Source organism: Platalea leucorodia (assembly GCF_965183815.1).
Source record: "Platalea leucorodia genome assembly, chromosome: 9".
Taxonomy (NCBI): domain Eukaryota; kingdom Metazoa; phylum Chordata; class Aves; order Pelecaniformes; family Threskiornithidae; genus Platalea; species Platalea leucorodia.
The window spans coordinates 33,691,978-33,719,165 of NC_138831.1; the positions used below are offsets into that span (position 1 = coordinate 33,691,978).

The following is a 27,188-nucleotide window of genomic DNA, read 5'->3' on the forward strand; positions in this document are numbered from 1 at the left end:
TACCATTCTTAGGTATGTGAAAAAGATGAAAATGAGATTTATCTAACTTCCTGTGCTTCTGTTGTGCATATGTAATATCACTATATTATGTCATGAAGGAGGACTGCATTTTGGATGCCGTTGCTGCCATATGTATACAGCTGAAGTTATAATTTCAAACGATGTGGCGATTCAGGTTTTTTGCTCAATAACTCTGCTACTGCTGCCTCGCTGGTATGTAGTAACTGATCTTATCTGTTCTCTTTTTCCTCATGGAGAAGGTTCCACGTTGGTTTCTGATGGTCGTCTCCTACTTTCCCGGCACCTGAAGCATCAGGCACAGCACACTAGCCTAGCACACAGAGCTCGGTGAACGGGCCTCATATTTTCCATTCTGCGTCCCGTTTACCGCGGCCCAGGACTCGACCCCTCGGTTAACACCCCTGCGACAAGCGCCCGTCCTGGCGGGGGGGGCGCCGGCGGTGCCCAGGGGCAGCAGCGGCGCCGTTAATCGCCTGGGGCTGCCCGGGCCGCGGGACTCATCCTCCCCACGCTCCCGGGAAGCGGGCAGCGCCCCTCGGCCCCGGGCCGAGAGGACGGCGGCCGCCCCTGGCGGCGCCCGGGCCCCGCTGCCGGCCCTCCCAGCGGCGCGAGCCCCGCCCCGCGCGCTCCCAACGGACGCCGGGCCGGCCTGGCCCCGCCTCACCCCGCGCGCTCCCAACGGAAGCCCGCCCCGCGAGCGTGCGAGGAGGGAGTGCGCACGCGCCAACTGCCCGGGGGGCGGGCGCAGCGGCGTTGTTTTACGCATGTGCGTGGGTGCGCCAAGCCCCGCGGAGCGGCTGTCACGTGAGTCCGGCGGCGTATGCGCTTCCGGGTGAGCAGGGGCGCGCAGCGGTGCGGGCTCCTTCCGCGGCGGCGGCGCGGGCGAGGCCGCGGCCCCCCCGCCCCGTCCCGTTCCCCCCGCCCTCCCCCGCCAGGTACGGCCGCGGAGGGGGCGATAACGGCGAGCCGGGAGCCTTGAGCCGTGGCCGCGGCCCGGCCGGTCTGTGCGGGCGCAGGGCGGGGCCGCGGACGGGCGCCCGCCCGCCGGTGCGGGAGGGGAGGCGGGACTCAGTCAGGAGCCCTCGGGCGCTGTGGGCCCTACCGGGGCGGTGCTCGCCTGCGCCTCAGGCGTGAGAGCCGCGGCCAGGCCGCGCCCGTGACATGCGGCCCCGCGCTGCCGAGCTCGCGACTCCCTCCGCAGAGCGCGAGGCCGGCGTCGCTCGGTCCGGCTTCCGGTCGGCGCTGGGAGCGGCGGAGGGAGGCGTGGGGCGCCCCGAAACGTTAAGCTGGAAGCTCCTTTCCCCTGGCCCGGTAGGGCTGTCACGGCAGAGCAGCGCAGGCTTCAGCCTTGTTCTCACGAATGGGGCTGGGGGGTTGTCTTCAGTTACGGAGACTCTTCCCCCCCCCCCCCCACCCCCACCCCCGTGTGGCTGAATAATGAGTGGGGGCTGTGAGTGGAATAACGCTTCCCGGTGTGGGTTTAGCAAAAGCACAGCGTAGAGCTATGTCGCAGAAGTTAGGGTTGCTTTCTAGTGCCTCTTATTTTAGTTCCTCCTTATTTTCAGCTGCTAATGTAATACACTAAGTAGTAATTGATTATTTCTGTTTAACTTGTATGCATATTTAGATCTTATAAAGGAATATTGATTGTATTTAGGCAGGGTATAAATTCTTTTTGACTGTTGTCTGACAGGTTAGTATTTACCTTTAAATGGATCTCAGTGATTCAGAAATGCAGATTCTTCTGGTGCTCTGAATGTGGAGTTTTAAGTAGTATCCTTGGAGATGAAAGCAAGAGTGTTTTCAAAAGTTTTCTCTTTTAGCTAGCTGATTTCTCCATGCTTTGATGCTGTGAGAACGAAGTAAAAAGAGATGAAGAATTGACTTGTTATTAATGAAATTCCTTGCGTTACCTCATTATGCAGACTTGAAAGTGATAACATTTGGATGTCCATCTTCAGATCTGGAAAGTGTTTCCTGGGGTCATGGCTAGTGTGGCCACATTCTAAAAGCCTATGGGGTTATAAAAACATTTAGAAATTACAGTGAGCTGCACCATGGGGATGTGTGTACCAGAAAATATATCTGTTCCTTACTTTTGGCGTGCTGTAAAATCAAATGTGGAAAATACTCTTAGAGGCACCTCTTTAATGCCTGGAACCTGGAATTCATTTAACTAACACTCAGTTAATGTTTCTGTTGAAACAGTGAAGGTGAAATGTAGAAAAAAATAGGCTAACCTTTTTTGAAGTTGATTTCTTTCTGAGACTGAAACAGCACGCTATTCTTTGCCGGTCAGGTATGTAGGTCAGTAGTGTGCTCATCATTGTAATTGTCTTGCAAAATTAGGTTTATATTTGTTCTACTTCAAATGCTGAGGTGCTGATCAAGGACTGAATATAGATCTTTGTATTGGATAGGCAGATATGACCATATAAACGTGTAATTCCTGTTTATTTGTGTATTCTTCTGAGAACTCAAGGGTAAAAACCTAAAAAATAATTTTTGCAAGGGGTCTTTAACTTTGTAAATAGAATGATCTCATGCATTCTGTTGTCTTTTTTTCTTTTTTAAGTATCTGGAAAAGATCAGAGTCTCTGTTCAGCTGTAAACTAAATTTTAAAAAATGGCAATTTATAATAGGCTTCTCAACGCTGTTTTATTTGGTATTCCAGCACCTACCAACTAAGCCAGCTCAGTATTAATAAGAGAACTTGGAAAGTTGTCTCTCCTTCCAGGAAAAAGGATGAGAACACTGATGTTTGACTTCTGGTGCAGGCAGTAATACTCTTCAGATGCAAACTTAAGTAGGTTTAACCTGGTGTTCTGGAAATGGAAATCCATTCGTTAGCTGTAGTGGAAGGGTAGTGGGCTTTAGTGATGTGTTCCCTTGTGATACTTTTTTTCTTTTTGTAATATTGTAACTTGCCTGTTGAGATACTTAAAAGTATAAAAGGCATTGTTGAGCACCAAAGTCCATCCCTTCCAGTAAGAGAGCAGAACCACACGGCAATCCTGCATCCAGATGTTCTTTGATGTGTTGAAGTTTCTGACCTTTAGATAGCTCCCAATCTTCCAATTCCATCTCTTGAAGTAAAATGGAAAGTAATGAGCAATGGAGAGTAAAAATGATCAGGCTTGCTGTTCTCAGAAACCATGACTTTTTGAGTTGGCCATGAAGAGTGCTAGGATCAGGTAGAAATTAATTGCTTTTCTTCTACAAGACTAATAAATACTTGCATTATTACAATATATTACATTTTTCAAGTTAAGCTTTTAGATCTGTGATTTACAACTGAATTAAAAAGAGGCTTTGGCATAGTAAAAACAGAAGATGTCAGCACCACCACAGCAGCTGTAGGAAGACTATTGTAAACTCTGCTTTAGTTTGTATAAGCAGAAATAGCAGATTTTTTTCCCCTGCTTTGTAAGCATTTATATTAGTGATGTAAAATTAGTCAGTAGTTAACTTTAAAGTCAGCACTTTTCTAACTTTCCTGGGATTACCTTTCCTCCTTAATTTCTGATTCTTCTAGCTGACAAATGATAGTGCTTTTGTACATGAGACTTTAAGTCAAAACATCCAAAACAACGACTTAGTCTGTATGTTAAGTAGGATGCTGAAAACCTAAATTCAAGCTTATCTGATGTTGAACTTGGAACTTGCTTTGTAAGTTGTTTGTTATTGTACTATGTGCTATTTAGCAAATGATTGCTTTCAAATCTGCCTTAATGAGAGGTTTTCGATGAGAATTCTGTAAGTAGTGTGAGAAGTGTTTTGTAAAAGTGTCTTAAACTTTGATTACAGCATGAGTAACTTTTAAATGCTGTGCCTGTCTTAGTGTATCAAGTTTATCTCAATGTAATGAAATACATGCAGGTAGGAATTGCTTCTGCACTGAAATGCTGTGCATCTGAAACTAATAAATGTTACTTGGTGCTTGGTATTCTTCAGAAGTGTGGTGAGAAAACTGTTCAAGTCTTGGAGCAAAACCCTACTTTGAACTGTCTTGTAGGAACTGTATTGCGAATGCAGTGCAGGCAAGCTCAAGAGTAGCATCTTATAGCCACTAGCACCGGGATAGGGTTGGTTTGTGGTTTGGGTTTTTTTTTTTGCTGTCAGTTTTCTTCATTTCTTCATCTGTCCCTTCAGAATATAGTAATCAGTTTAAATTTTCTTTTAGGTTTAGTGTCTGCTTGTTTACAGTGAACTGCGTATTTGCATCAGATGGTCCGTTCCATACTGATTGCAACCACTGTATTCTCTTGACTGCGTAGGGTACCTTGTGAAACTTCTTGTGCTTCATCTCAGTGTCCTGAAACAAATGCATAAAGAACTATGCGCGTATTCACTGTTACTGCTGACCAAAATATGGTCTTATCTCCAAGCAAATATTTAAAATTCATTGTTGCAAACACTCAGCAGGTTAGTACCCAGGAGAAACTGTATGCTGAGAATAGCAACATCTTAATGAAAGAGAGGACATGTTTCTAAGGAAACTCATATGATGCAAGCGGCAAGAAACTACTCCAAACAGCATGTTAGTCAAAAAGGACAAATAGAAAGAGGGAGAGCTGGGAGCACAATTGCTGGGGGCAACTTCTTGGAGATTGTGTGCGCAGGCACATACTGCCAGCAACTGAGCGGTGCAGGGGCTGAATGATTCAAACAAGGGAGAGTCTGACCCTTAAGAGGAATGAGGTTGCTGTCTTCTAGAAATTTTATTTCAGTTTCCTGGGTGAGGGAAGCAGGGAAACGTCAGTAAAATAAGCTTAAATTTTGGTCATTAGTGTTTAATTTGCCTCTAGTAGTACAGTTTTACAAAATCGGTCTTTTAAGTTTTTTTTATTAATCAGCTTGTGTAGTGTAGCTTTAAGCATTGCAGGACGTTTTAAAATCAGTCTGTGGTTGTAATCAGCTCAGGAGAAGAGAAATTGAGATTTGTCATGAAAGGTGATCCTACAGAACAGTAAGTGTAACTTGTTTCTTTTTAGCCATGTGAAAAATAAATTGTCTCTCTGGCTTAATTAGCCGTAAGGTTGCATTCAAACTTTGTACTTACTGGTGTTCTGTGTTGATTGCTTCATTGCATTTAAAAATGTAATTGTTTCCTGTTTTGATTAGTGTTGATTTTCTTAACATCTTCATTGAGAAGTTTGCCTGTTCCTTCCAATCTTTAGAGCCAACGCAGCCAAGAGCTTCAACTGGCTTGGACTTGGATGTGAGCAGAATGGTTTATTATATTCCATTATCGGGGATTCCTTGTTGCTGGTGATGGGTGAGCCAGAAAAAACACAGCTTGACTTGCACATCACAGGGTGAGTTCTCTGAAAATGCTTTCTGAAATAGTTATCTTTAAAGTGTTTGGCTTTTTTTAAGAACTGGGTTGTATTTTAGATCGGACCATCTGGGTTGTTTTTCCTCAAAATATGCACTTATTGAATATCTGTTATGGAACCTAGAGAGCTGTCAGGTTTCTTACAGTTTGCAGTGAACTGGTGTAATCCTAAATGATAGATCAGGTTGCTCAGGGCCTTGATTTTAACTGAGAGGTTGATCCTGCTTGAGCAGGGTGTTGGACTACATGAGATCCTTTCCAACCTAAATTATTGTATGATAAACTATTCCATAAGCAGTTTTGTATGGGGGGGGGGGAAGGAAACAAATGATAAACTTTACCCTATTTTTTTTCTTTCTTTTCCCCTGCATAATACCTCAACTTGGTGATAAGTGAAAGGATGTGTTGCAAGTATGGGAATTACAATAGTATTGAACTACCATCTTCTGTTATGTTCCTGCAGTTCCTCTTTAGCCTGCTGTCCTGAAGACAAGAGGTTCTGGCTGATCAGGAGTCTCTATTAGCAATTCAAGTTGGCTGGAGAATGGAAGGTGTTGAGTTTAAGGAAGAATGGCAAGATGAAGATTTTCCAAGGTTTTTAATTTTTTTTGAAGTACTTCAAATTAAATGCATAACATCCAGAATAAGCTACCTCTTTATCTTCCTGGTGAACTAACACTCAATAATAATCTTGAAGCGATTTCCACTAATATAGTAGTCTTGAAAGGGTTTTGTGGCATGTTTCTTTATGGTCTGGAAAGGGATCACTTCATGTTCATGTCTAAGTTAAGCAATACAGGAATGCCACTGTTGAAGTTTCCAGTGTTACTAAAGTGAAAATTTTCTAAGTTTGGGGTTGTTTGTTTTCTGTGGTAATCTTTTGCAACTATATTGTTTGCATATTATTACCAGTGTCTGAAGGCCCAAATATTTCATTAAGCAACATTTCTGAGCAAAATTTTTAACAGTTAAGACTGTTAGTGATGCTTGGGCCTACAAAGAAACTAAAACAGCTGACTTCAGAGGCATTCTGTAATAACGTGACTAAACTACTTCTGTAATGTATTTAATGTCAAATTTTCTCGAGCAAGAATATGACAAGTTTTCTTAAGGATGACACACACTAACAGCAACCAGTATTTTGGTGTTTGTCACATCAACATATGGTAGCTTGAATGCTGTAAAGGAATTTTCTGCTACTGTGGTGCTTTGTTTATTGAAAGCTTGAACTTAGGCTATAAGTAAATTTAGTTCAGTACTATTCCACGGTGTTGTTTTTAGCGGTGCGTAAGTCTAAATATTTGGTGTTTAGCTGGCTATTTAAAAAGGGAAAAAAAAGTTTTGTAACAATAATTTCTACTTTGTGCACTAGGCCCCTGCCAGAGGATGATCCTGTTGAGTCAGATGTATTGGCTGCAGCTGGAACAGAAAGTGAAGCTGGTAAGAACATTCCAATCCATTCAAGCCAACTGCTTCCTGCTTAGATGGCTGTTTTAAAGCTCCATTTTGTTTGAGGGTGTTTTTGGGGGAGTTTTGATGGTGGTGTGTGGTTTTTTTTTTTTTTTGAATCAGGCTTGAGGAAACAGCATTCTGAATATAATTTTTGTATGTGAAGGGTATTATAAACATCTTGTCTTGAAAGAAAAGGGTTTGGGAATAAAATACGAGACTCTTCATCCTCCCTGTGAACAGACCTATCCAGATAATACTGGACAAAAATGAATTATTGCACTCACTTCCTGACCTGTCTTAAAATCTTGGTTCATTATTTGTCTTCTGTGCATCAGTTAGGGCCTACCTTATTTTCGCTCCAAATTTCAGACCTTTGTGGCCTTTTAAGAATGTCGCCTGTCCGAATGGTCAGAGGGGAAATAATACAGATTTTTTTTTTTTTCATTTTTTTGATCTTGTGTGTCTGCTTTAATTGTGGCATTTCCATTGCTGGATCAGTCATTTTATTTTATTCCCTGCTTTCAACCACTGTCTAAATCGTGCAAGTATTTGCCTTGTGTCTCAAAGCATGCTGTGTATTCACCTAATAGCTTCTTTAATTTTCTGTCCTGTGTTGTCTGTCAGCCTTCTTTTTTTTTCAGCTTGTATATTATTTTTTGTTTCATCAAAGATGGTTACGATGTTACCAATACCTAATAAAAACAAGGGCTAGAAACATGAATCTATTGCATTATTTGCAAGACTTATTTAGTGTAGTATCTAGAACAACTCATGGTACACTTTGATATAGCTAGCATGGGTAATAGTTGCTTAGGTGGTGGCAGCACTTCAGGTTTTTCTTCTGTATGGAGGATGGTGGTCTACCACTGTGATCATAGTGGGTATGCAATCATGTAAAATTAGGGTCTTGAGGACTTCAGAACTTTGACTGCCAAATGCTGTTCTTTTCACCCTGTGTTTAATTCTTATTTCAAAGACACATCGTTTAAATTAAGGGCATTAACTTACAATGCATTCTGAGAAAGCACTGTGCTCTTCTGCCTTGTTAATATGCTTATCTAAACTTGCTTTAGCTTTGAAAATAAATAAATTGCTTTTTTAAATACAGAGGTTAATGGAACCAAAGTGAGGAAGAAACTAATGGCTCCAGATATTAGCTTAACTTTGGATCACAGTGAGGAATCTGTTTTGTCTGATGACCTGGATGAGAGTGGAGAAATTGATTTGGATGATTTAGATACTCCTTCAGAAAATAGTAATGAGTTTGAATGGGAAGGTAAGTATTTTGTTACTTTTGTCTCATGCCCTAAAATATTTCAATTTTCTTATGTGCAGGTCAACAGTTTTTCAGGTGGGAAATAACTATGACTCAATATTACAAGAGGAAAAATATAAAGGGAGTGATTAGATTAGAAATTGGAAATAGGTGCAATGAATTTTTTAAAGAGCAAATCAGACCTCGACTTACTAGTAAACAGGCAACATAGTAATAGCTGTAACTCCAAATAAACTTAGATGAATGTCATTAAACACCTGTAAGACTTGAGGTTATGGAAGAATGCTCTCTGTTGCAGTATGTTTTTAAGAACCAACCTGGGGTGGGGGGAAATCAAAGGTGTTTTACATGTATTATAGATCAGTTTTAAATGGAGGTGAACCATATAAAGGGATATAGATTATAGCTTAGCTAGTCAGAAACGGATGAATTGCAAGCCTTTGTATTTAAGGAGGACTGAATGCTATTTTTAAAAATATTGAGTAACACCTGATCTCATATCTTACTGTGGTGAGAATGGCAGAAGGTCAGTAGCCTTAGAGTTTGCATGCTTTCTGGATCAACTGGAAGTGGTAGAAGAGCCTCTATTTTGTGTCAAGGAATTCTGAAATTACATGATAGGAAGTTAACTTAGCTATAGCCACACTAGTAATGATCTTAATTTTAAGAAATGAATAGATGCTTCATCTTATTCTTATAGGCAAAACCTGGAGATGCTAACAAATTTTGAGTTAAAAAAGTTCTGTGCAGGAGTTAAAGCAAAAGTTTTAAACTTGCAGTTTAATTATGTTTTAAGGCCCTTTTATGTAAGCCAAGAACTGTTGTGTCGGTCAAACAGTTGGAGTCTTTAAATTTTGTAAACTTCATGACCTAAGAATGTCTCTAATAAGTAAACATGTAAACTCAATATTTTTTTTTTTTTTTTGTTCTGGAAATAAAATAATTTTAATTCCTGAGTAAACAGGAAGCTCTTTTCACTGTTACATATGAAACACTACCTGTTCTTCATTCCAAGATACTTACAAATGGAGAAAGAAACACTTTAGAATGAGTTGTTTTTTTTTTTTTAAATAGCTGAAGACATATTGCAGGTGAAGTTTTCACAACAGACTGTGGGTTTACCTGTGTAAAAGGATTTTCATCATTTTAGTGAAGAAGAATTGGTATTTAGGGTTAGTTTTGCATTGATGCGAAGGAAATGTTCCGAATGTTTGTGCCTTGTTTTTAAAAGTGGCTGAAAAGGGTTTCTGTCTTTTCTTCCTTTAATGCTGCTGCCTTCATTTTCCTGGAAGGATAGTTTCAATTAACAGCTTTGTCTTGGGAACAGACAACTAACTTGCAGTAGGTTTTTCTCGCTTTGGGTAAGGTCTATGCAACAACGTCAAGAATCATAATTTAATTGGAGCAAATTGTTTTCCAGATTCCTTTCAGCATAAATTTCATATATATTGATTGCGCACATTTGAATTAGATTTCATTTCTAATAGATTTGCCTGCATGTCTGCTTGCGAGGTACTGTCAATGTTTTAAATCCTGCTTTTATGCAAATCTGTGATCAAGCAAGCTGTGTAATTATCATTGGAGTTAACCACTTTGGCTATTTTGGTGAGATCCATCAAGGTCTGTGTTCTGAAAGCCTACAATTAAATAGGCTTCCTCCATGAATGGAAATTTGTCATGTACTTTAACATAGAAAATTACAGTCAATGGATAACTGCCAACACAGAGTATTTTGATAAAATATATGACACCCATGAGATCCTGTTTTGTAATGACTGAAGGAACGAAGTCAGCTGATATGTCTGACTAACTAAAGAGTATTAAAATACATTAGATAGCAAAGTGGTTAACCTGTGTTTTAATTGATTGTCACTGTACATAGTATTGTTAATGGATCTTGAATGTGTTTTAACTTTGGCAGATGATCTTCCAAAACCAAAAACTACTGATGTAATTAGGAAAGGATCGCTTACTGAATACACTGCAGCAGAGGAGAAGGATGATGGTCGACGGTGGCGAATGTTTAGGATTGGAGACCAAGACCATAGGGTGGACATGAAGGCAATTGAACCATATAAAAAAGTTATCAGTCATGGTGGTAAGGATTAGTGATGTGCTGAGGGGAACTGTTGAGAAACTACTTCAAGCTGAGTTGGGGTGGCACAGGAAGAGCCTTGGGGCATGAAGACTCACGTGATGATTCATTTGTTGCAGTATTAAGGCATATGGTTGATTTAATGTTTTTTCCTAATAAACTAAAGTTCCAAAATCAAGAATCATAGAATCGTTAAGGTTGGAAAAGACCCTTAAATGTGCACAAGTTCAGATGAAGCTATTAACACGCACATATGTAATACGATGTACTTATCTGTTCTACAGTGTCAGTGCTACCAGTGTAATTTTTTGGTCTTAAGAGAAAGCATTAACTGTAGATCAACTAAAGCATAAATCAATTTAATGACTCTTCCCAACAGTCTGTGAAGTTTAGGTTGGAAAAAAAGTTGACTGTAACAAATGTTATTAAATATACTGAGATTCTATACTGAGATGTTGATTGTAGGCACAGCATTTCATTTACATCAACTTCAGCTATTTCTTTAGAGGTGGACAAACTTGAAAAAGAAATCTTGAGGTTTTCTGTAACTGTATGAATCCGTCCATGTAGAATAGATGTTTGTAAATCTCTTTAAGGTAAATAATGAAAAAGCGTACTGAATGTGCTTGACCTTGTATAAATGTAGTCAATGTCACTATTGCTGCTTTTTTCTTTGGTTTTAGGTTATTATGGTGATGGGTTAAATGCCATTGTTGTGTTTGCTGTTTGCTTTATGCCTGAAAGCAGCCAGCCTAACTACAGATACCTAATGGACAATCTATTTAAGTAAGTCATCATCTGCCTCTGAATACTGTCTTAATTTCACTTTGTGAAACTTCATATTTTAATGTAAGGGCAATGACTTCTCTCTCTTTTTTTAATGAAGCTTTGTATGTTCCAGGTGAGGGAAAGGTAACAAATAGAAAAGCAACTACATCTGCTTCCAGGGGAAGGAAAAAAATGTTTAGATGTTGCTCAACACTCTTGCCAACTCTATTTTTTTTTTTTAAATATAGTTGAGCACTACTAGGATTTGCTTTACTATCCACAGATCTTCACTTAAAAGCTTTCTTTGCTTGTTTCTGCAGATATGTAATTGGCACTTTAGAGCTGTTAGTAGCGGAGAACTATATGATAGTTTACCTGAATGGTGCAACAACACGGAGAAAAATGCCAAGTTTAGGCTGGCTTAGGAAATGTTACCAGCAAATTGATAGACGGTAAGAAGCTTTGCAGTGTTTTCTTACAATATTCACATGCTCAGTGATACACATGTTTAGGCAAAACTGCTGTTTAATGTGGTGTCTGGTACCTACTGGTTAAGGTTTAATTAAGCAAATTGCTTGGTGTATTGAAAACCTCTTCCTAAGCTAGACAATGTGGAGTAATGCTGCAGGCATGCCTGGTTTTTTTTCTGTTGTGTTGTTTTTGTCGTTGTGAAAATAATAGTATTAGAATACTGACTACAGTTACCACATAGAATATCCTTAAAACTTCATGTATTAACATGATAAGGTAATAAGGGGGGGGTGTGTCCCTTTGTGAACCACTTCATCATTAGTTGTGTAGAAAGATTCAAAGAAACTTCTCTGGAATGTTATTTCCTTGTCATTGTTGTGAAACTGATACTACATCTTAAATTTGGACTATACAGTTGTGTGGTATTTTTTTTTTCTCCTGGCAGATGGTAATTTCTAATAATGGAATGTCAGAATACTACATTTATGTGACAGTTGTGCTTGCAAAAACGTACTTTTATATATTAAAAAACCCCTTGTTGTCGTGCTGCCTTTTTGTTCTAGTAATTATGTCCACTGTTTGAATTCTTCAGGTTAAGGAAAAATCTGAAATCATTAATCATAGTTCATCCTTCTTGGTTCATCAGAACACTTCTGGCCATCACAAAACCTTTTATTAGGTAATACTCTGGAAGCTATTTCTTTTAAAAAAAAAAAATCCTAACTGTTTACTTTAAACTTCAAAAAATGTTTTAATATTGATCTACTGGAAAATTTTTAAGTTGTAACTGTGCCCTGCATTTGTTCTTCCACAGCTCAAAATTCAGCCAAAAAATTAGGTATGTCTTTACCCTGGCAGAACTAGCTGAACTCATCCCCATGGAATACGTTGGCATCCCAGAATGCATAAAACAGTACGTTTTATTATTCAAACATGTTCTACACTGATCATGTTTTAGAACCGGTATATATTGTATTCAGTAACTGGTTTGAATGTAGTACTTTGCATTTAATAAAATTTAATTTATCTCAGATCATTGCTGTCTCTAGGAGGAGTATCCACATTTGACCACATTGCTAACTACAGTTTGGTATGCAGTAGCATGGGTAGTCAAAATGGTAATGTGTAGGGATTTTCACCAATAGTGCCTTACTTAATTACCACGTTAAGGTGTGTGAATTAGTCTTCTAGAGACAAGGCCTCATTCCAGTTGTTCTACCCTTTAGTATACTAAACTGGCTTCTGAGTGAGAAATTCTGGGCTTCTTGATACTGAAGTTATTTATAGTATCTTCAGTGTTCGTGCTAAAATGTGGAATAAGTTAAGTGGTGAAATATCACTTGGGTTGGGATTTCATTTAAAAGAAGAGCTGTGGTGGAAAATGCTGAATCCCTACCTACAACAGTTCTAAAACTACTTTGGTGAAGAGGTGAAGGCAGCATCAATGTCCTTGGTTTTCTCCTCTTCCTTCCCTCCAGATATAAATATCCATTTTAATGTCAGCACAACTCTGCTCTCAAATATGATGATGATACTTTTATCAACAGCGTTTGTGGGTGCAGTAATAAACTATAAACTTGGATCTTAAAAAAAGCCAGATGAAAATACTAACAATTCTGATGATAAATTGATCAGCCTATTAGAGGGTATAACATACAAAACCCATAGAGTATACATCACAATAGGTGATCACAGACTGAGAACTCCGTAAGGAAAGATGGCATAGTCTCACTGGGTGGACAGAAGGGCACATCCATGTTGAACAAATCCACAAATCCCACCCCCCAGCCGGCAAATGGCTGGTTATTGCAGCAAACATTTACCTGGTATCAGCTGCACAGTTTAACTTTTTATAAATTAGAGAAAACACAGTTTTCTTGGGCCAGGGAGAAAAGACTTGACAACGCTGAAGCAGCCTTGTGCTATCTTTAGAATATTTTTTTTCACTGGGGCTTCTGAAGGATGTGTTATGAATAAATATTCATACAAGACTGTCATTCTAAGTCTTGAAAGACTCCTTTTTGTACTGATGAACCTTTAACTGTTCTGCAAAGGCTGAACTTGGTTGACTTATGGAGTTAATTGTCAGACTTCTGTGGAGGATTATATCTGACTTCAAACTGTTGTGAATACAGACTTTAAATTTTAGTGATGGATGTTAATACTGTACAAGAAGTTGTATTGAATTCATGTGTTACAGTAACTAAATCTTAATGCTGCTTCTTTAATGCTTATAAATGTTGGAGGTACAATATATTTTTTTTCCTTAATTCTATCAGTTTCAAAACTTGGTATGTTTCTACAAACTGTATTGATGCTAATACCAGTTTGCAGCTTCTGTTGAATTTGGCCTTCGTATGTTATATTTACTGAAATCAAACTTTTCCTTACCAAGGTATGAAGAAGAAAAGTTTAGAAAGAAACAGAAAAGGTATATTCATATTTTGATTAGGGTTGCATCTAGATAAGACAATTTGCACTGCAACTAACTCCCAGTTATTGGCTTGCATAAAGGAATAAGCATTTGTAAATATAAACATGCACTAGTGACTAAGTTTTTATGCATGAAAGTAACTATACTGCCTGCAAGTACAGTATATCATCTAAAAGAACTCACCCTGGATGTTCAAACAGATATTTGTGAATAGACTCTATTGCTCTTATTACATGAGATGTTCACTTTTAAGGGGATACCTGGATTCTCAACTGAATCTTCAAGAGGCAAAAGTAGTGCTTCTATATGAATCGATTAAATCAAGTTTCACTGTTTCTAACAAGAAGTGATGTCTGAAGGAAGAGCTTTTTTTTGGTGCTAAGCTGTAGCTATGCATCAGCAGAGATGCAACTCTGGAAGAAATTCTAATATTGAATCTTGTATTTTGTATTTTTGGTATTCACTACCTTTTTCGTTATTAACTTGCACAGATGCTATCTAAATTAGTATTTTTAGTGCTGTTTGTATTTGCAGTGCCTATGTTCCTTGCTAATAAACATTGGATTTTCATTTTGTTAATTTTCAGTCTCCTGCTAACTATTTAAGCTATTCCAGCAGCTCATGAAATTTTTTGAATGGATATGTTATTTTTTCATGCTGTCACTAACAAACATTCTAAAAGGTTTTGCTGCTACCTTTGCTTTTTTTTAATTACTCTTCCTGTGTGTGCATAACTATTGAGGGAGGATTATTGTCTAAATTGGGTAATGGACATAAGGAGAAACACTGAGAGATTAAAAGGAGTTTAAATTCTTTCTGAAAGCTAACAGGTAAAGCTAGTGACAAGTGTTGAACATTCTGTAGGAATTATTCCAATTAAGCCTGTCAAATTTAAGAAACCCTTTCAGTACATATTGAACAACAGTTCCGCTTGATTCCCCCCACCAGGGTGCATAATTTGGCCCAATTCTATGGCAAAGCCCATTGTATTCAGAATGCAAACCTGAGACATTCAAACAGTAATGTGAAAACTTTTTAAAATCTTCAGTACAACAAGGACTTTTTGGAGTCCCTGTCAATATCATCAATTATACTACTATTACTTTTGTAAACAGTAGTATGTTCCTAAGTGAAACTTACGTATAGAGGAGAGATTACAGGCACTATTTGATACGGAGACTTTAATCAGGTTGAAAGCAGTTGTAGGCATTATGTATTATAATGAGGGAAAGGAGATGCATTTGAAGTTTAGTTACTAAATTTGTTGAGGATGGCAATAGGAATTCTTCGGCTATGTGTATGGGTCACTTTGGAAGCTAGAATATGATATACCTTTATGGATTTATATTGTCAGCTGTATGTTTATGCAGAGCTTGTTTGCATTAGCTTACCGTATTTTCTTACACTTTCTGTGCTTAGTCCTATAAGTCGTGTCAAAACATGCTTTCCTACGATACTGCAGTAAGGACAGGGATGAGCTGCAGCTGCATGCTGTGCAGGTGAACAGGTATTTGACTAGGACTGTTGCTTCTAGACAACACTGCTCCAGACTTATTGGATCCTTATGTACTAGGTTCAGTTCTTACAGCTGAAAAAAAAAGTAAATACAAACCAACAACTTGCCTCCCCTTTTTATGGGTTCATAGCCTAGAAGAGCTGTCACTGTTTTTATCACTTTGAAAAACTACCTGGTTATAGTTTGGGCGACTGGACAGGTAGGTTAGACAATTAGGTTGTTAGAAGACAAACTTGGCTTTAGCCTCTCTCACTTTGGAACTACTGTTGGTTTTAAAATTAATTTACCTCCATGTACAACTTACTTTCCAGAAGATATAGTTAAGACTGTAGCTTGCTCTTACTCTAAAGAGGAAAAGTACATCTCGTGCAGGACAGTCAACTATCCACTGCTTTCTGCAAAGCAACGTTTTGTTTGCTAGTCCCAAGGCAGGTATTAAAAACAAACAAAAAACCACAAAAAAACCCAAAAAACAAAACACCAAACCCCACAAAACCAACAAAACACCAAACCACACAAACCCCCCCAAAACCCCACCAGTTTTAGCAGTGTCATGGTGACTTTTTTCCTGGGTAATTACAAGAATCTTAGAACTTAATAGAAAAAGTATTGCAGTTAAGGAGCCACTTAACTTTTGTTGATTCAACTAGTGCTGTTACCTTCTTGGCTTAATTACTATAACAATAAAGGTAATTCTGTATTCTGCAGCGTATGAATTCATCAAAGTAGTAGTGCTTGACGGTATCATCATGTTACCTGTACACTTGTATTCCTGCTTGCATTCATTAATAAAAGCACAGAACCTGCTTTTTTTTTCTTCTGTAGTCAAACTTCACTTGCACTTTTCAAATGCCTCCTTTCAAATGCTATGGTTATTTAAATGGTTTCTTAACAATTTTAATTAATTTCTAGGGGGAGGTAGGAAAACAAGATTTTTTTTTTTTAAAAAGCGTTGTTGTGACTGCATCCAATAAAAATCTTAATTTAATATTTATTTACTAAAACTTTTTCCATGTAAAAGCTTTGTGTTTTCCTGTTAAGATTAATAGTTTTTGCTTAATATATGAGCTATCAAACTAAACTACTTCTTAACATAGTTCTAATTTTACTGCTTTCTTTGCTAAGCAGAGTCGACCAAGAGCTGAATGGAAAACAAGAGCAGAAAAGTGAACAGTAAGTTTGGAGTCCAAACAAGACTGAAGAATATGCAGATGGAATGATGCTATTTTTGCTCCATTTACAATGCATTCTTTGTGTGTGTATATATTATATAACCTGTTGCAAAAGGTGCTTAATTTCTTTGGACTAGCACACAATGGACTGCTTACTGCTGTATTGGTTTGTCTTGACTTTAATAGCTATGTTTATGTAATAATTTTATACTGCTAAATGTCAAAGAACCCTATGTTTTCAGAGGATGTTCTTGCAATTGTTTATCTAAATGATGCATGTTCTTCAGTAAAATATTTATATACCTAAATGTTAAAGGAAAGAGATAATATATATTTTTATGACGGAGCAATATATTGTGTGTACCTGCTGAAGGAATTCATTTGCAGGTAGACAAGGCCATAAGTTACTTGTTGTTATTGTATAAATCTGTTTTGCTGTAAATGGTCAAGTGCATTTCTTCATTGTCACAGAAACCTTAATTTGTTTGGATATTAACAATCACATAATGTAGTCTTTCACAAGTGTGGAGATCCTTATTTTTGTTCACATACCTAATACAAGCAGTACTCATTTACCTCACTAGAGTGAGCTTGAGCTTTGGTGTCTTTTAGTCCATTTTTCAGAATACAGAACTGCAGTTCCGTGAGCTTCAGTCTGTTGGCCAAAGGGTTTAACCCTAAGCCACAATAGAAGCTGAACTGTTGGAATGACTGGTAAGATATCAGACCTTTCTCAATTTAAGTAGCGAGTTTAGAATCTGCTTCAGTAAATCAAGGCTATCTCGGCTACCAGTAGGAAATGAGTTCATTGCAGTTCTTCCTGGATGAATATCGGTTGTCACCAGGAGGAACTCTGGTCGTGCTCAGTAGAGCTTGGGAGTTCCATGGATGTTCTAGCCATAGTATCAATTGTTTGCAGAGGTATGGGGAGTCTTGTGCTACCTGTGTCATCCTTGTAGATGAAACATCCATTTTGAAAGCTCTTAGTTTGGCACATGATACCAGCACTAATTTCACTTCACAAAAAAAAGTGATTTAAAAGTTGTTTGGTTTTTTTTCTCCCCACAACGGTGGTAAACTTGTATGTGTAAGAGGTGTTCTTGGACACATAACTAGTGTTTATCAGGGCAACAATAATGCACTGATTGGTAGGTTGTAGAAGTTTGTAACATCTTTTGATAATCATTGCTGTTTACCTGTAAGGACAGGTGCATGCAAAGAAATCCATTCAGGAGTTGAGCAATATAATATTGTAGCAGATGTATTAAATCTTCACTTTTGGTTTTTATTGTGCTCACAATTTTGTCTTAATACCAAAAATATCAGTTCTCAATTATATTAAAAGTTAGTGTTAGACAGTTCTCTTAGGTAAAAACATAAGGTTGCGTTCAACCAGATTACTACTCGACACTGATAAATAGCAGTCAAAAGATAGTTCCATGGTCAAGACTTATTACCAATTAACAATTAATCTACTGTCTCTAATGATAGATGTATAGACCCTGAGAGCATATTCATGTCAGATGAGGGCAAATTGCCCGTGTCTCTGGGAGTTTCAGTCTGCAATTCAGAGACTTTCATCTTAAGATCTAGGTACTTTTATTATAGTAGCTTGTGTATCACAGTTTCAAAGAGATTAATATGCAGGATGTTCTCTTTCAGCAGGCAATGCTAATTCCAGGTTGCCTTGCATCCACTTCATCAGGTTTGGATCTTGCCCTAAAAGCAGAACACAAATGTGAACAGTTTCTTTGGGGCTGTCTTAACTCCTGCTTCAGTTTCAATGTTGACCCAGATTAATGTAAAGTTCCAGTCAGTCAATTGGACGCTTACAGCCTGTTTACTTCTCGTACTTTCACAGTGCAGTGTATATGAACATGCAAACCTGTAAACCTTCCTGATTTTTACTGATTCTGTGTGGGTCCTAAGCTAGATACTAAGCATTCTGATCATCTCATTTCAAATTTTTCCTGATTAAAAAAACAATATTTTTCTCAGTAAAATCATATTCTTAGAGAAAGGATTGTAGTTCTGTATGCCCCGTTGCTTCCTATGTGTATAGTGCAGTGCAGAGTAGCCAGTCCTCTGTATAGGCCCTGCTATCAAATGATGGGATTGTTATTGTTGTCTTTCCTGGTGGCTGAGTGATTCTACAGTTTCATGCTGCAGTAGTACTATTTCTTTTGGAAATGTGTATGTGCTTACCTAATGGTTTATTTCTCTAGTGTAAGTTTTTGTGAATTAATATACAGCACAACAGTTCTTCTGTCCCTAAAGATACTCAGCCTGAGAAATAGGTGTACTAAAGAATTATGCCTCTCTGACCTTTTGTAGCTCATCATTTAATGGTGAGGTGGATGTTTGCAAAAAGCAAAGAGGTCCCAAAGTTATCTTGAACACAAATGGGTAACTTTTGTCAAACTTATCTTTTTTAAACTCTATGAAATAATTTAATATATTTTAATATTTAAAACCATGAAAACTTGGAATGTCATACTTCAATAAAAGTTATTTCAAAACCTGAATCACTTTGTGATAAGATACAGTATTGTAGGGAATTCACCTTTCAGTGGCACTTCCTTCTAAAAGTAAAACTCATGTTGCTAGAATACAGTTTGAGCCCTGTCAAGAAAAGATAATTTCATGAGTCACTAATTTACCTTTGATTTGGAAGTCTCATTATTTATATATATATATGTGGTAATAAGTTGTTAGTTATCTTTTGTTATTAATGTGTGCAACTGAAATAGAGATATTTGGGCCAGTGGCCTCTCTGTGTGTGGATGTGACATTTTGTAAATTGATTTCTGCAACAGGACAAGTGTTCAGAAGTGGCAAAGATATTTTGGAGAAAGTGTAATTAAAAACGGATGTGAGTAGACTCTAGATTGCTTGAATGTTCTTGGTGTTCTGTGTAGTATGGCAAAGCCATGTTCTGTTGGAAAGTAATGGAGAGGGATGTGTAAGGAGTTAGTGCTGAAGCAGATTGAAGTCAGGTTCTGGGAGGTTAAAATGGAGAATTTTTGGTTCCAAAAAGCTTAGAACTAGTTAGAATAGTATGTAACCTTGTTCATAACATGCAGTTTAGCGTATTTTTTCCTTTATTTTCAGTGAACAAGTGAAGAACAGTACTTCTTGCTGCGAAGAACTTTGTACTGGGAAAGAGTAGTTATATTCTGAATTGCACACAATTAGCATATAGCCTGTATTTGTTAGCATGTTTAAGCAAGTTTGCATCATACACTTAAATGCTCTAATGACAGCTTAAAACCTTTCAGCAGTTAATTTGTGTCAGACTTCAAGATTAGATTACGTGTTGGTGGTAATGGAGTCTTTTATGCAATGGCCTTGAAGCGTGTCATAGGGAGGAGAGGGTGGCGCTGGTGCCTAGTCATGTGTCAGCTTCACTGGTGTCACCCACTGAAATGTCTGTAGTTAAGAGAAAATAATGGAACTACATCGTGAATGGGCACTTTCTAAACTAAATCTGTCACAAAGAAATAAGTTTCTTGGTGAAAGGTGTATTTCTTCCAGTGTCAAATTCTTGGCTGTGTATCCTATGGATTTATACAGTATTTATTATGTAGAAATTTATTATGTAGAAAGAAGGCTTAAATGCATCTCTTATCAAAAGCTGTTGTCTTTGGAGATGACTTTAATTCTCAAGTCATTCCAGTCTCCCTCAGAAAAGCCTCATACGAGGAACAGAGGGGAGAGGGATAATAGCTTGCGTGCTTTTTGTAACTGCAGAAGTCTTACAAAGCTTTCAGTGAAAAAGTCTTACTCAATCCTTGTGGATGCAGGTCATTCTCTAGAGGATTTGTTTCACCGACTGGTTGTCGGAGACGCTTGAAGTAAGTGCTTTAATTACACTTTTTAAGGATACCTGGTTTTAGTCAGAGTAGCACTCTGAAATATAAGCAATATTTAAATATTCATGTTCTGAAAGACAGATATCGCAGCTTTCCTAGCTTCAAAATTGTAAGTTGAACTACATTGTTTCCCTTATCACAGCTTGGTCCCTGTATTGAGCTAACGGGGGAAAAAAGGGCATTTGTGAAGAGGGTGCAGTTGTGTTACAGTTTTTAATCATTCCCTTCAAGCATGACTGAGATCAGTGAAATGAAAGCTATTCTTTGCTCAACTAGATCTGTTTTTCAGTTTTGCAATTTGGACTGCCCAGATCACTCAGATTTAAACATAGTGATTTCCCCCCCCGTATTGAAAATTACCTGAGGAGAAGCTACTGGAGTGTTTTCAAGAAGTCCTTATCGTACCGTATTTCTTACTCTAGCTTGCTCAGCTGCTAGTTAATATTTATGACAAGGAATTCCAGGTTAATAATCACAAAAAATATTCATGGAAGACAGATGCTTACTTTCCCAGTGGCTCTGCCGTTCTGCAGTGTTTCTTATTCAGTCATCTGAACAAAGTCTTTTTATGAAAAAGAAATGCCTGAGCAGTAGGGTGCCTACCAGTTGAATGGTAGATGGAAGGGTTAAGCTGTTGTCTGTTAGTATCAGTAAACTTTGATATGTGTGATATGGGAAATGCGCAGTGTTTAACAAAATGAAGCTGCAGTAGTCATGCAAAAACATAGGTTGTGAACCATAGAGGATATAACTGGCTTAAATTGACTATGAATATTCTTCACGGATGTGACCATTTTCCTTTGCCCCTTTAATATAAAGCTATGTAAGTACAAGACTCTTCACCTACCTCTTAAGAATGTTGTGATCCTTTCTTTTTAAATGAGCTTCTGTTTTCTGTTTGTGTTCCAAGGTGTCACGGAGCAATGTGATAAACACAGTTCTGAATGTGCTAGCTGTTAATACTTACGGGAAACTTTTTAATTAGGAAATAAATGCTATATGCGATACATACCTTTGCAAAAGGGTCTGAATGTTTTATTTTACTGCTTAGGAATGTATTGATAATGTGAGAGTCTTTTGTGATTGTATGCACCGCCAATTCCCTCTCAAAAACATGAAATTCAGTTCCCAAAGTGTTGTAGGTACCGGTTCGCTAGTCGTAGTGAAATTTAACAATTATTTTGAATATTTGGAAGGCTTTTGGCAGTTGCTACAGGGTGGAGTATCACGTTCGAGGAAAATGGATTTCAGTCACTGTGTTAAAATAAACCTAAACCCGGCACTACAGCCATGCTACCTGTTATTCTGTTACCACAGAATTTCAAAAAGCTAGCCCTGGCCTCTTGCAGCACTAACTCGGTGTGTAATGGAGGGGGCGGGGGCCGCGCCGGGGAAAGCGGCGCAGCTCGGCCTGCTGCCGCCGCCGCTTCCCCGGGCGCCAGGCGCGGCGCCCTCCCGCCCCTGCCCCCGGCGGACGGGCCCCTCCGCTCCCCTCCCCTCCGCTCCGCTCCGCCCTGAGAGGCGCCCCGCCCCGGGGCCGCCCGCCCTGCAGCGCGGCCTCCCGCTCCGGGGGGCGGGGTGAGGCCGGGCCCAGCCGCCGCCCTCCCGTTCCGCTTCCGGGCCACGGGGCGGCCGCGAAGGCGCCCCTACCTCTTCCGGCCGCTGGGAGCGGGTGAGGCTGGGGCCGCGGCAGGGGGCTGCCCCCAGCGGGTACCCGGGGCCGGGCCCGGCGGCGCGGCGCTGCCTGCGCGGCTCCCCCTTCTGCGGCGCCGGCGGGGCTGGCCACCCGCGCGCTGCGGGCCGGGGCCGCCCGCGGCTGCGGTGCGGGGAGGGGCGCCTTCCCCCGGGGTGGCGGGGGCCGCGGGCGGGGCGGGGCGGCGGCGGCGGCGGGGCCCGGCCCAGCCTGGGGGGCGGCGCGGGCGGGGCGCGAGGCCGCGCGGTCCCCGGCGCTTGCCCGAAGCTCCCGTGGCGGCTTTCCTGAGCGCGCTCCCGGCGCCCGGGGCCGGGGCCGCGGCCGGTTTGGAAGCCGAACGGGCGGCGAACAAAGGCGGCCCCATCCCGGCGCGCCGCTCCCGTGCCCGTGGGGCGCAGAGGCCTGGCGGTGTCGGCGCGGCAGCGGCGCGGCTCCCTCCCCGCTGCCTGGCCCGGCGCTCCTGCCGGTCGTTAGCGCTTTGTGCTCTTGAGCGCTCTTAGTCGTCGGCCAGTGTTTGCGGGATGATCTTCCAAACTCTGTTTGCTCTTGGTGTGCGTTGTACATTGAGGGCTCTGTTCTGGTTTTTAGATTTTTTCTTTGGGGGGGTGGGGGTTTACACGCGAGCCAGGGCGTAACAGGCGTCCAGAGCCGTGGATGGTCAGGAAGGCGTCCGGCCCATCTCGGTAAGCCATGGCCTATCAGCTGTACAGGAACACCACGCTGGGGAACAGTCTTCAGGAGAGCCTGGATGAGCTCATACAGGTGCGTGTGGGCTTTCGCGTCTGGGCAATGACCTTAACAAAAAGCCAAGTTAGTTATTAAAACGGCTTTGTGGTTGCTGTATCGGCGTGCTTATGACCAACGTTTGGAAAACTTACTGATGGAAATCAAAAGCTATTGGTACTCCATTCACCTGGGAAATCTTTTTCTTGACATTCGAGACAAAGGAGAATGTTTTATGTAAGTGGCATTATCCCCTGTTGTGTGACCCAGTAAATGAACAGCCAGATTAATCTGGAACACTGTAATCGATTTCTTGCTCTTGTGGTTGTTTCCAGTGAATATTTATCAGAAGAAATCTTTGTGTAGCACAAAAATTCTCAAGAGTTAAAATAAGAAAAAGGAAGTAAGCACAGGAGCATAATACTTCTGTAAATTGTTCTTCTAGAGATCTGCTTCGTGTGAACTTTGTTTTGATGTTTCTAATTTTTACTGCATTTTTGAGTTTACTTTGAAACAACTCAAAACTTTTTTTTTTTTTTTTTTTTTTAAACTACTTCAGTCACAGCAAATCACGCCTCAGCTGGCCCTTCAGGTGCTACTTCAGTTTGATAAAGCTATAAATTCGGCACTGGCACAACGAGTCAGGAACAGAGTCAATTTCAGGGTAAGGTAACAATATATAAAAGTTCTTCCTGAGGTACAGGAACTAAGCGTTGATGCAGAATGTCATTAAAAGCGGTGTGCTCTAAGCAAAAACTTACAAAGGTCCATTTTGACTCTGAAATAATGACTGTTTACATGTATATTCTGTATGCAATTGTAAGGCTTGTTATCTTATTTTGCCAGGGATCTTTTGAAGGAATGCAAAAATCAGAAACAGATTTGGTGGGCGGATGAAAACGGGAAGGGGAAGAGGAAGAGGGAAATGCTTTGATGGGTAGCTTTGCCATCCTCACTGTCTTGCAGACGGGGAGGGAGACACTTGCTTCTCTTAGTTGTACCTAGCAGAAGTGAGATGTGGCCAGATTTTCAGCCACATCTATAATGTGAAAAGAGACTAGAGAGTTGTACATCTACCCTTGTGCAAGTTACTGGATCATTTTTGTAGCTGTCTTCTGTAGGTATCAGAGAAAATTAAGTTTGGACTTTTTTCCCAGCCTGACACCCTAATTAATGTCAGATAGCCAGCAAATTGTTAAATGTCAACTTGATTGTAATTTTGAGGAAAAAACCCAAACCCGAAACAGTTGTCCTGTTAACTTATGTCCTAATACTTCCTCTATAGTCTTATGCAGAATGCATTAATGAAGTGAGCTCTTAAGATTTTAGATTTTTAAACCTATAGATATCTTAAAAAGATAATAACTTCTTTAACACTTAACTTGCTTTGTATATGTAACATGGTATAGAAAACTGTTCAGAATGTGTTTAGTGGATAAATTAAAAAAAAAAAGTTACTTGGAGCTTAAGTTCAAGAGTATTAGTTTAAAATATGTGAAGATGAAGGCCAAAAGGTTTACATATCAACTTCCTCCGTAATACATCAAACATGAGGGATATCCCCTTTATGTCACATAGGTCAGTTTTGTCATGATTTTTTATTTAAACTATCAGTTTATTTAAACAATTGCAGAATTCACACCTTGTTATGATCACTGCTGTAACTGATTTTTCTTATGGCCCCAGTTTTAAGAAATCTTTTCTGATACTGATTCTTTATACGCATTAGAAAAGTTATAAAACTTCTGAGAGTACCTGTGAAGCTTCCCCTTGGATAGACTATAACGTCACTACATGGTCTTGAAAATTTCAGCCACTGGAGGGCATTTAAACTACAGTTTCCCTCAGAATTGCTTGCTTGCCAAGTCTGTATGCATTCAGGTTCACAGTTTGCTTTATGGCAAACCTAGTTCAAGAAGGTACGTAGTTCAGTAGATAGTAAACATCATATTTTCTGTTACTTTTGGGATGCCTCCTATAGAAAATGTCTCTTGTCTTTTTAAAGGGGTCTCTGAATACATACAGGTTCTGTGACAACGTATGGACATTTGTACTGAATGATGTTGAATTTAGGGAGGTCACTGAACTTGTGAAAGTGGATAAAGTGAAAATTGTAGCATGTGATGGAAAAAGTAAGTATGGAATATGATATAAATAAGCTGAGACACTTGATCATTTATAGAAAGCTTTGACCAAATGTCTGATTAAAGCTAGATTGATTGTATTATTCAGACAAATGTAGGGCTCTGCACTCCCTTTTTACATATCGTGAGAAATGAAACAAAAGCAAGCTAAATGCTTCCCTAACTCATAAGCACTGAAATAGGAATGTGTTAGAGACTGCTGTACACCTGTGTTGGGAAGTACATACTACTAGAGCGATTAGAAAGTTGGAAGTAATTTTAATTGAATTTCTGTGCGGTGATTTTTCTAGTATTAACCTGTTTGTTAGAACAGCACCATGTTTTACTGAATTCAAGGAGTGCTTCATCAGTCTGAGCAAGCAATTGTCTGAGAAAACTGTCTAAGCAATTGTTTGCTGGATCTGATAGTAGGGGACCCAAGCACATGAAAAGCTTATGCTCGCATTTGCAAATCATATGATAAGATTTATGTATTGCTCAACAGGCCCACTGTACATAGACTGCTTACAGGAGTTTATGTTCCCTATCTGCTTGCCTGGATTACTTTTGTCAGCGTTCCTTGAAATCCTTTACTGGAAAAAGTCATTTAGTGACTTTTGTGGCAAGCTGGTTTATAACTTCTAAAACTATCAATGTGGCAGAATATCGCTAAAGATGTGTGAAATGGTGCCACTTGCTTCATTCCCGGGGAGTGATGCTACAAGGAAGAGCTGAGAATACAAAAGGCTTTATTTAAATATACCCTAGACCTCTGAAATAGGTTCTTTGTGGCTTCCTGATCCTGGCATGATTACAGTGGTCACTTCAAGTTGTAGTTCTAGAGTTGACAGAATTTACTGTTTGCTCAACTTCTGGTATTAGTCGAGCATATAATCTTACTCTGTTTATTTTTTGTGTGCTTATTATAGCTAGTAGAGGAAACCTTACCTCCTAAGTATTAATCGTTTTCACTCTTGATGAAGTATGCAGATAAGATTTAAAGAACTGGGTGACTTAAAGTTGCTATTAACATTACAGCCTTTTTTTCCCTCACAAGAAGTTGACTTGCTAAAGGGACGTAGTAAACACTGACTTGTCTTTCTCCATATCCAAGTTACATATTTTTCCCATAGCTCTAAGAACAAGAAAGCAGTAATGGTAGTAATACCACAGATCGCCCTGGTGTTAATTGGTGCTTCTGACAAAAGTTCAGAACAGAGAATTGCTCTCAGTTGTTTTATGAAGATCATGCTCATTCTTGCATCTATTTGAAAATGCATAATAAACTATAGCCCACGCTCCATAGGAGCTTATGCTACTGGATGTGCAAAACCCTTTCTCTTTGGTAGATCGTGTGAGTTAGCCAGATGTGCTTGTGGCTGACTGCAATAAAGTGCTAGTGTATCACTACAAGTTAGAGCAAAGCTTCTTGTATTTTTAATGCCTTAATAGCAAATGATGGCTGTGCACAACCTGGAAGTTTTGTGCTGGCTCTTTTCAATGTTGCTAACTGAAGTGAAACAGCACAAGTCATTAATGCATTGCATTGGTAGCAGCATAGGGAATTAGGTACGTACAGAACATGTTCTAAAATGCTTGGGGAATGCTTTTGAGCTTGGGGAAGGTAGTAGAGAATGACATTCGTTCTCTTTAATTTATATTCAACTGTAATGGGGCTGTGTATTACTTACACTTTCTTTTTTCTTTCCTAGACACTGGTTCCAATACTGCAGAATGAATAGAACTGTGGTTTGTCTGCAATATTTTCTGTTAATATGCAGCACTTTCTGGAGAGAAGCGTGGAAAGGGACTGTGTTCATACTTAATTCTTGTGATGCAGATGTGAGTTGATCCATACTAGAAAGCGTCACAGAATGACAGTGGAAGAAATATCTGTAGCATTTCTTCAGTTCACCTTATAGGGCATGAATACAATGTTACTTTTTTTTTTTTTTTTTAATTACAACAGATGCTGTTGCTGTTTTTGTTCAAAATAATTTCTGTAATAAATTTTTATTTAAAAACTTGTGAATGAGTGATCATTGGAAAAATCTGTTTAAAAATGATCATTAATATAATATATTCTCTCAATATTGTCTAAATGTGTTTAGAGTAATGTTACAAATGCAAAGGTCTTCCAGTTACAGGGTTCTGAGTATGGTTGCACTGATTACTATTGCAAGAAACGGCTGTGTCAGAATGATGGAGGAGGACATCAACAAAAGCGTAGCAG

At 39.5% G+C, this 27,188-nt stretch overlaps 2 protein-coding genes across 10 annotated transcripts; both read left to right on the forward strand.

Moving 5' to 3' along the window:
* The first annotated feature begins 772 nt into the window (after window positions 1–772).
* Window positions 773–21,423, forward strand: BNIP2 (BCL2 interacting protein 2). 8 transcript variants are annotated; one of them, XM_082321160.1, is made up of 12 exons: window positions 773–853; window positions 5,203–5,340; window positions 5,824–5,954; window positions 6,733–6,800; window positions 7,921–8,088; window positions 10,010–10,186; window positions 10,867–10,969; window positions 11,272–11,403; window positions 12,015–12,101; window positions 12,237–12,335; window positions 13,818–13,853; window positions 16,501–21,423. In XM_082321160.1, the coding sequence occupies exons 3-12, from the start codon at window positions 5,905–5,907 to the stop codon at window positions 16,547–16,549; spliced, it is 969 nt and encodes a 322-aa protein (XP_082177286.1). In that variant the 5' UTR covers window positions 773–853; window positions 5,203–5,340; window positions 5,824–5,904; the 3' UTR covers window positions 16,550–21,423. The 8 variants fall into 8 exon arrangements, with proteins under 8 accessions (XP_082177286.1, XP_082177285.1, XP_082177290.1 ...); XM_082321159.1 differs by lacking the exon at window positions 773–853 and adding an exon at window positions 890–956; XM_082321162.1 differs by lacking the exon at window positions 773–853 and adding an exon at window positions 1,148–1,332.
* A 585-nt stretch (window positions 21,424–22,008) lies between these two features.
* Window positions 22,009–27,188, forward strand: GTF2A2 (general transcription factor IIA subunit 2). Of its 2 annotated transcripts, XM_082321170.1 has the most exons (5): window positions 22,009–22,088; window positions 22,738–22,871; window positions 23,392–23,496; window positions 24,838–24,964; window positions 26,668–27,184. In XM_082321170.1, exons 2-5 carry the CDS (start codon window positions 22,800–22,802, stop codon window positions 26,691–26,693), a joined length of 330 nt encoding a protein of 109 aa, XP_082177296.1. In that variant the 5' UTR covers window positions 22,009–22,088; window positions 22,738–22,799; the 3' UTR covers window positions 26,694–27,184. The 2 variants fall into 2 exon arrangements, with proteins under 2 accessions (XP_082177296.1, XP_082177297.1); XM_082321171.1 differs by lacking the exon at window positions 22,009–22,088 and having other exon boundaries at window positions 22,332–23,069; window positions 26,668–27,188.

Bases quoted from the DNA above. Each gene is read 5' to 3' on its own strand.
- GTF2A2 (XM_082321170.1), top strand. From the start codon at position 22,800: ATGGCCTATCAGCTGTACAGGAACACCACGCTGGGGAACAGTCTTCAG. The intron at 23,497-24,837 runs GTAAGGTAACAA...GTCTTTTTAAAG, and splicing joins GGAACAGAGTCAATTTCAGG to GGGTCTCTGAATACATACAG. The intron at 24,965-26,667 runs GTAAGTATGGAA...TTTCTTTCCTAG, and splicing joins TGTAGCATGTGATGGAAAAA to ACACTGGTTCCAATACTGCA.
- BNIP2 (XM_082321160.1), top strand. From the start codon at position 5,905: ATGGAAGGTGTTGAGTTTAAGGAAGAATGGCAAGATGAAGATTTTCCA. The intron at 8,089-10,009 runs GTAAGTATTTTG...TAACTTTGGCAG, and splicing joins TAATGAGTTTGAATGGGAAG to ATGATCTTCCAAAACCAAAA. The intron at 11,404-12,014 runs GTAAGAAGCTTT...TGAATTCTTCAG, and splicing joins TACCAGCAAATTGATAGACG to GTTAAGGAAAAATCTGAAAT.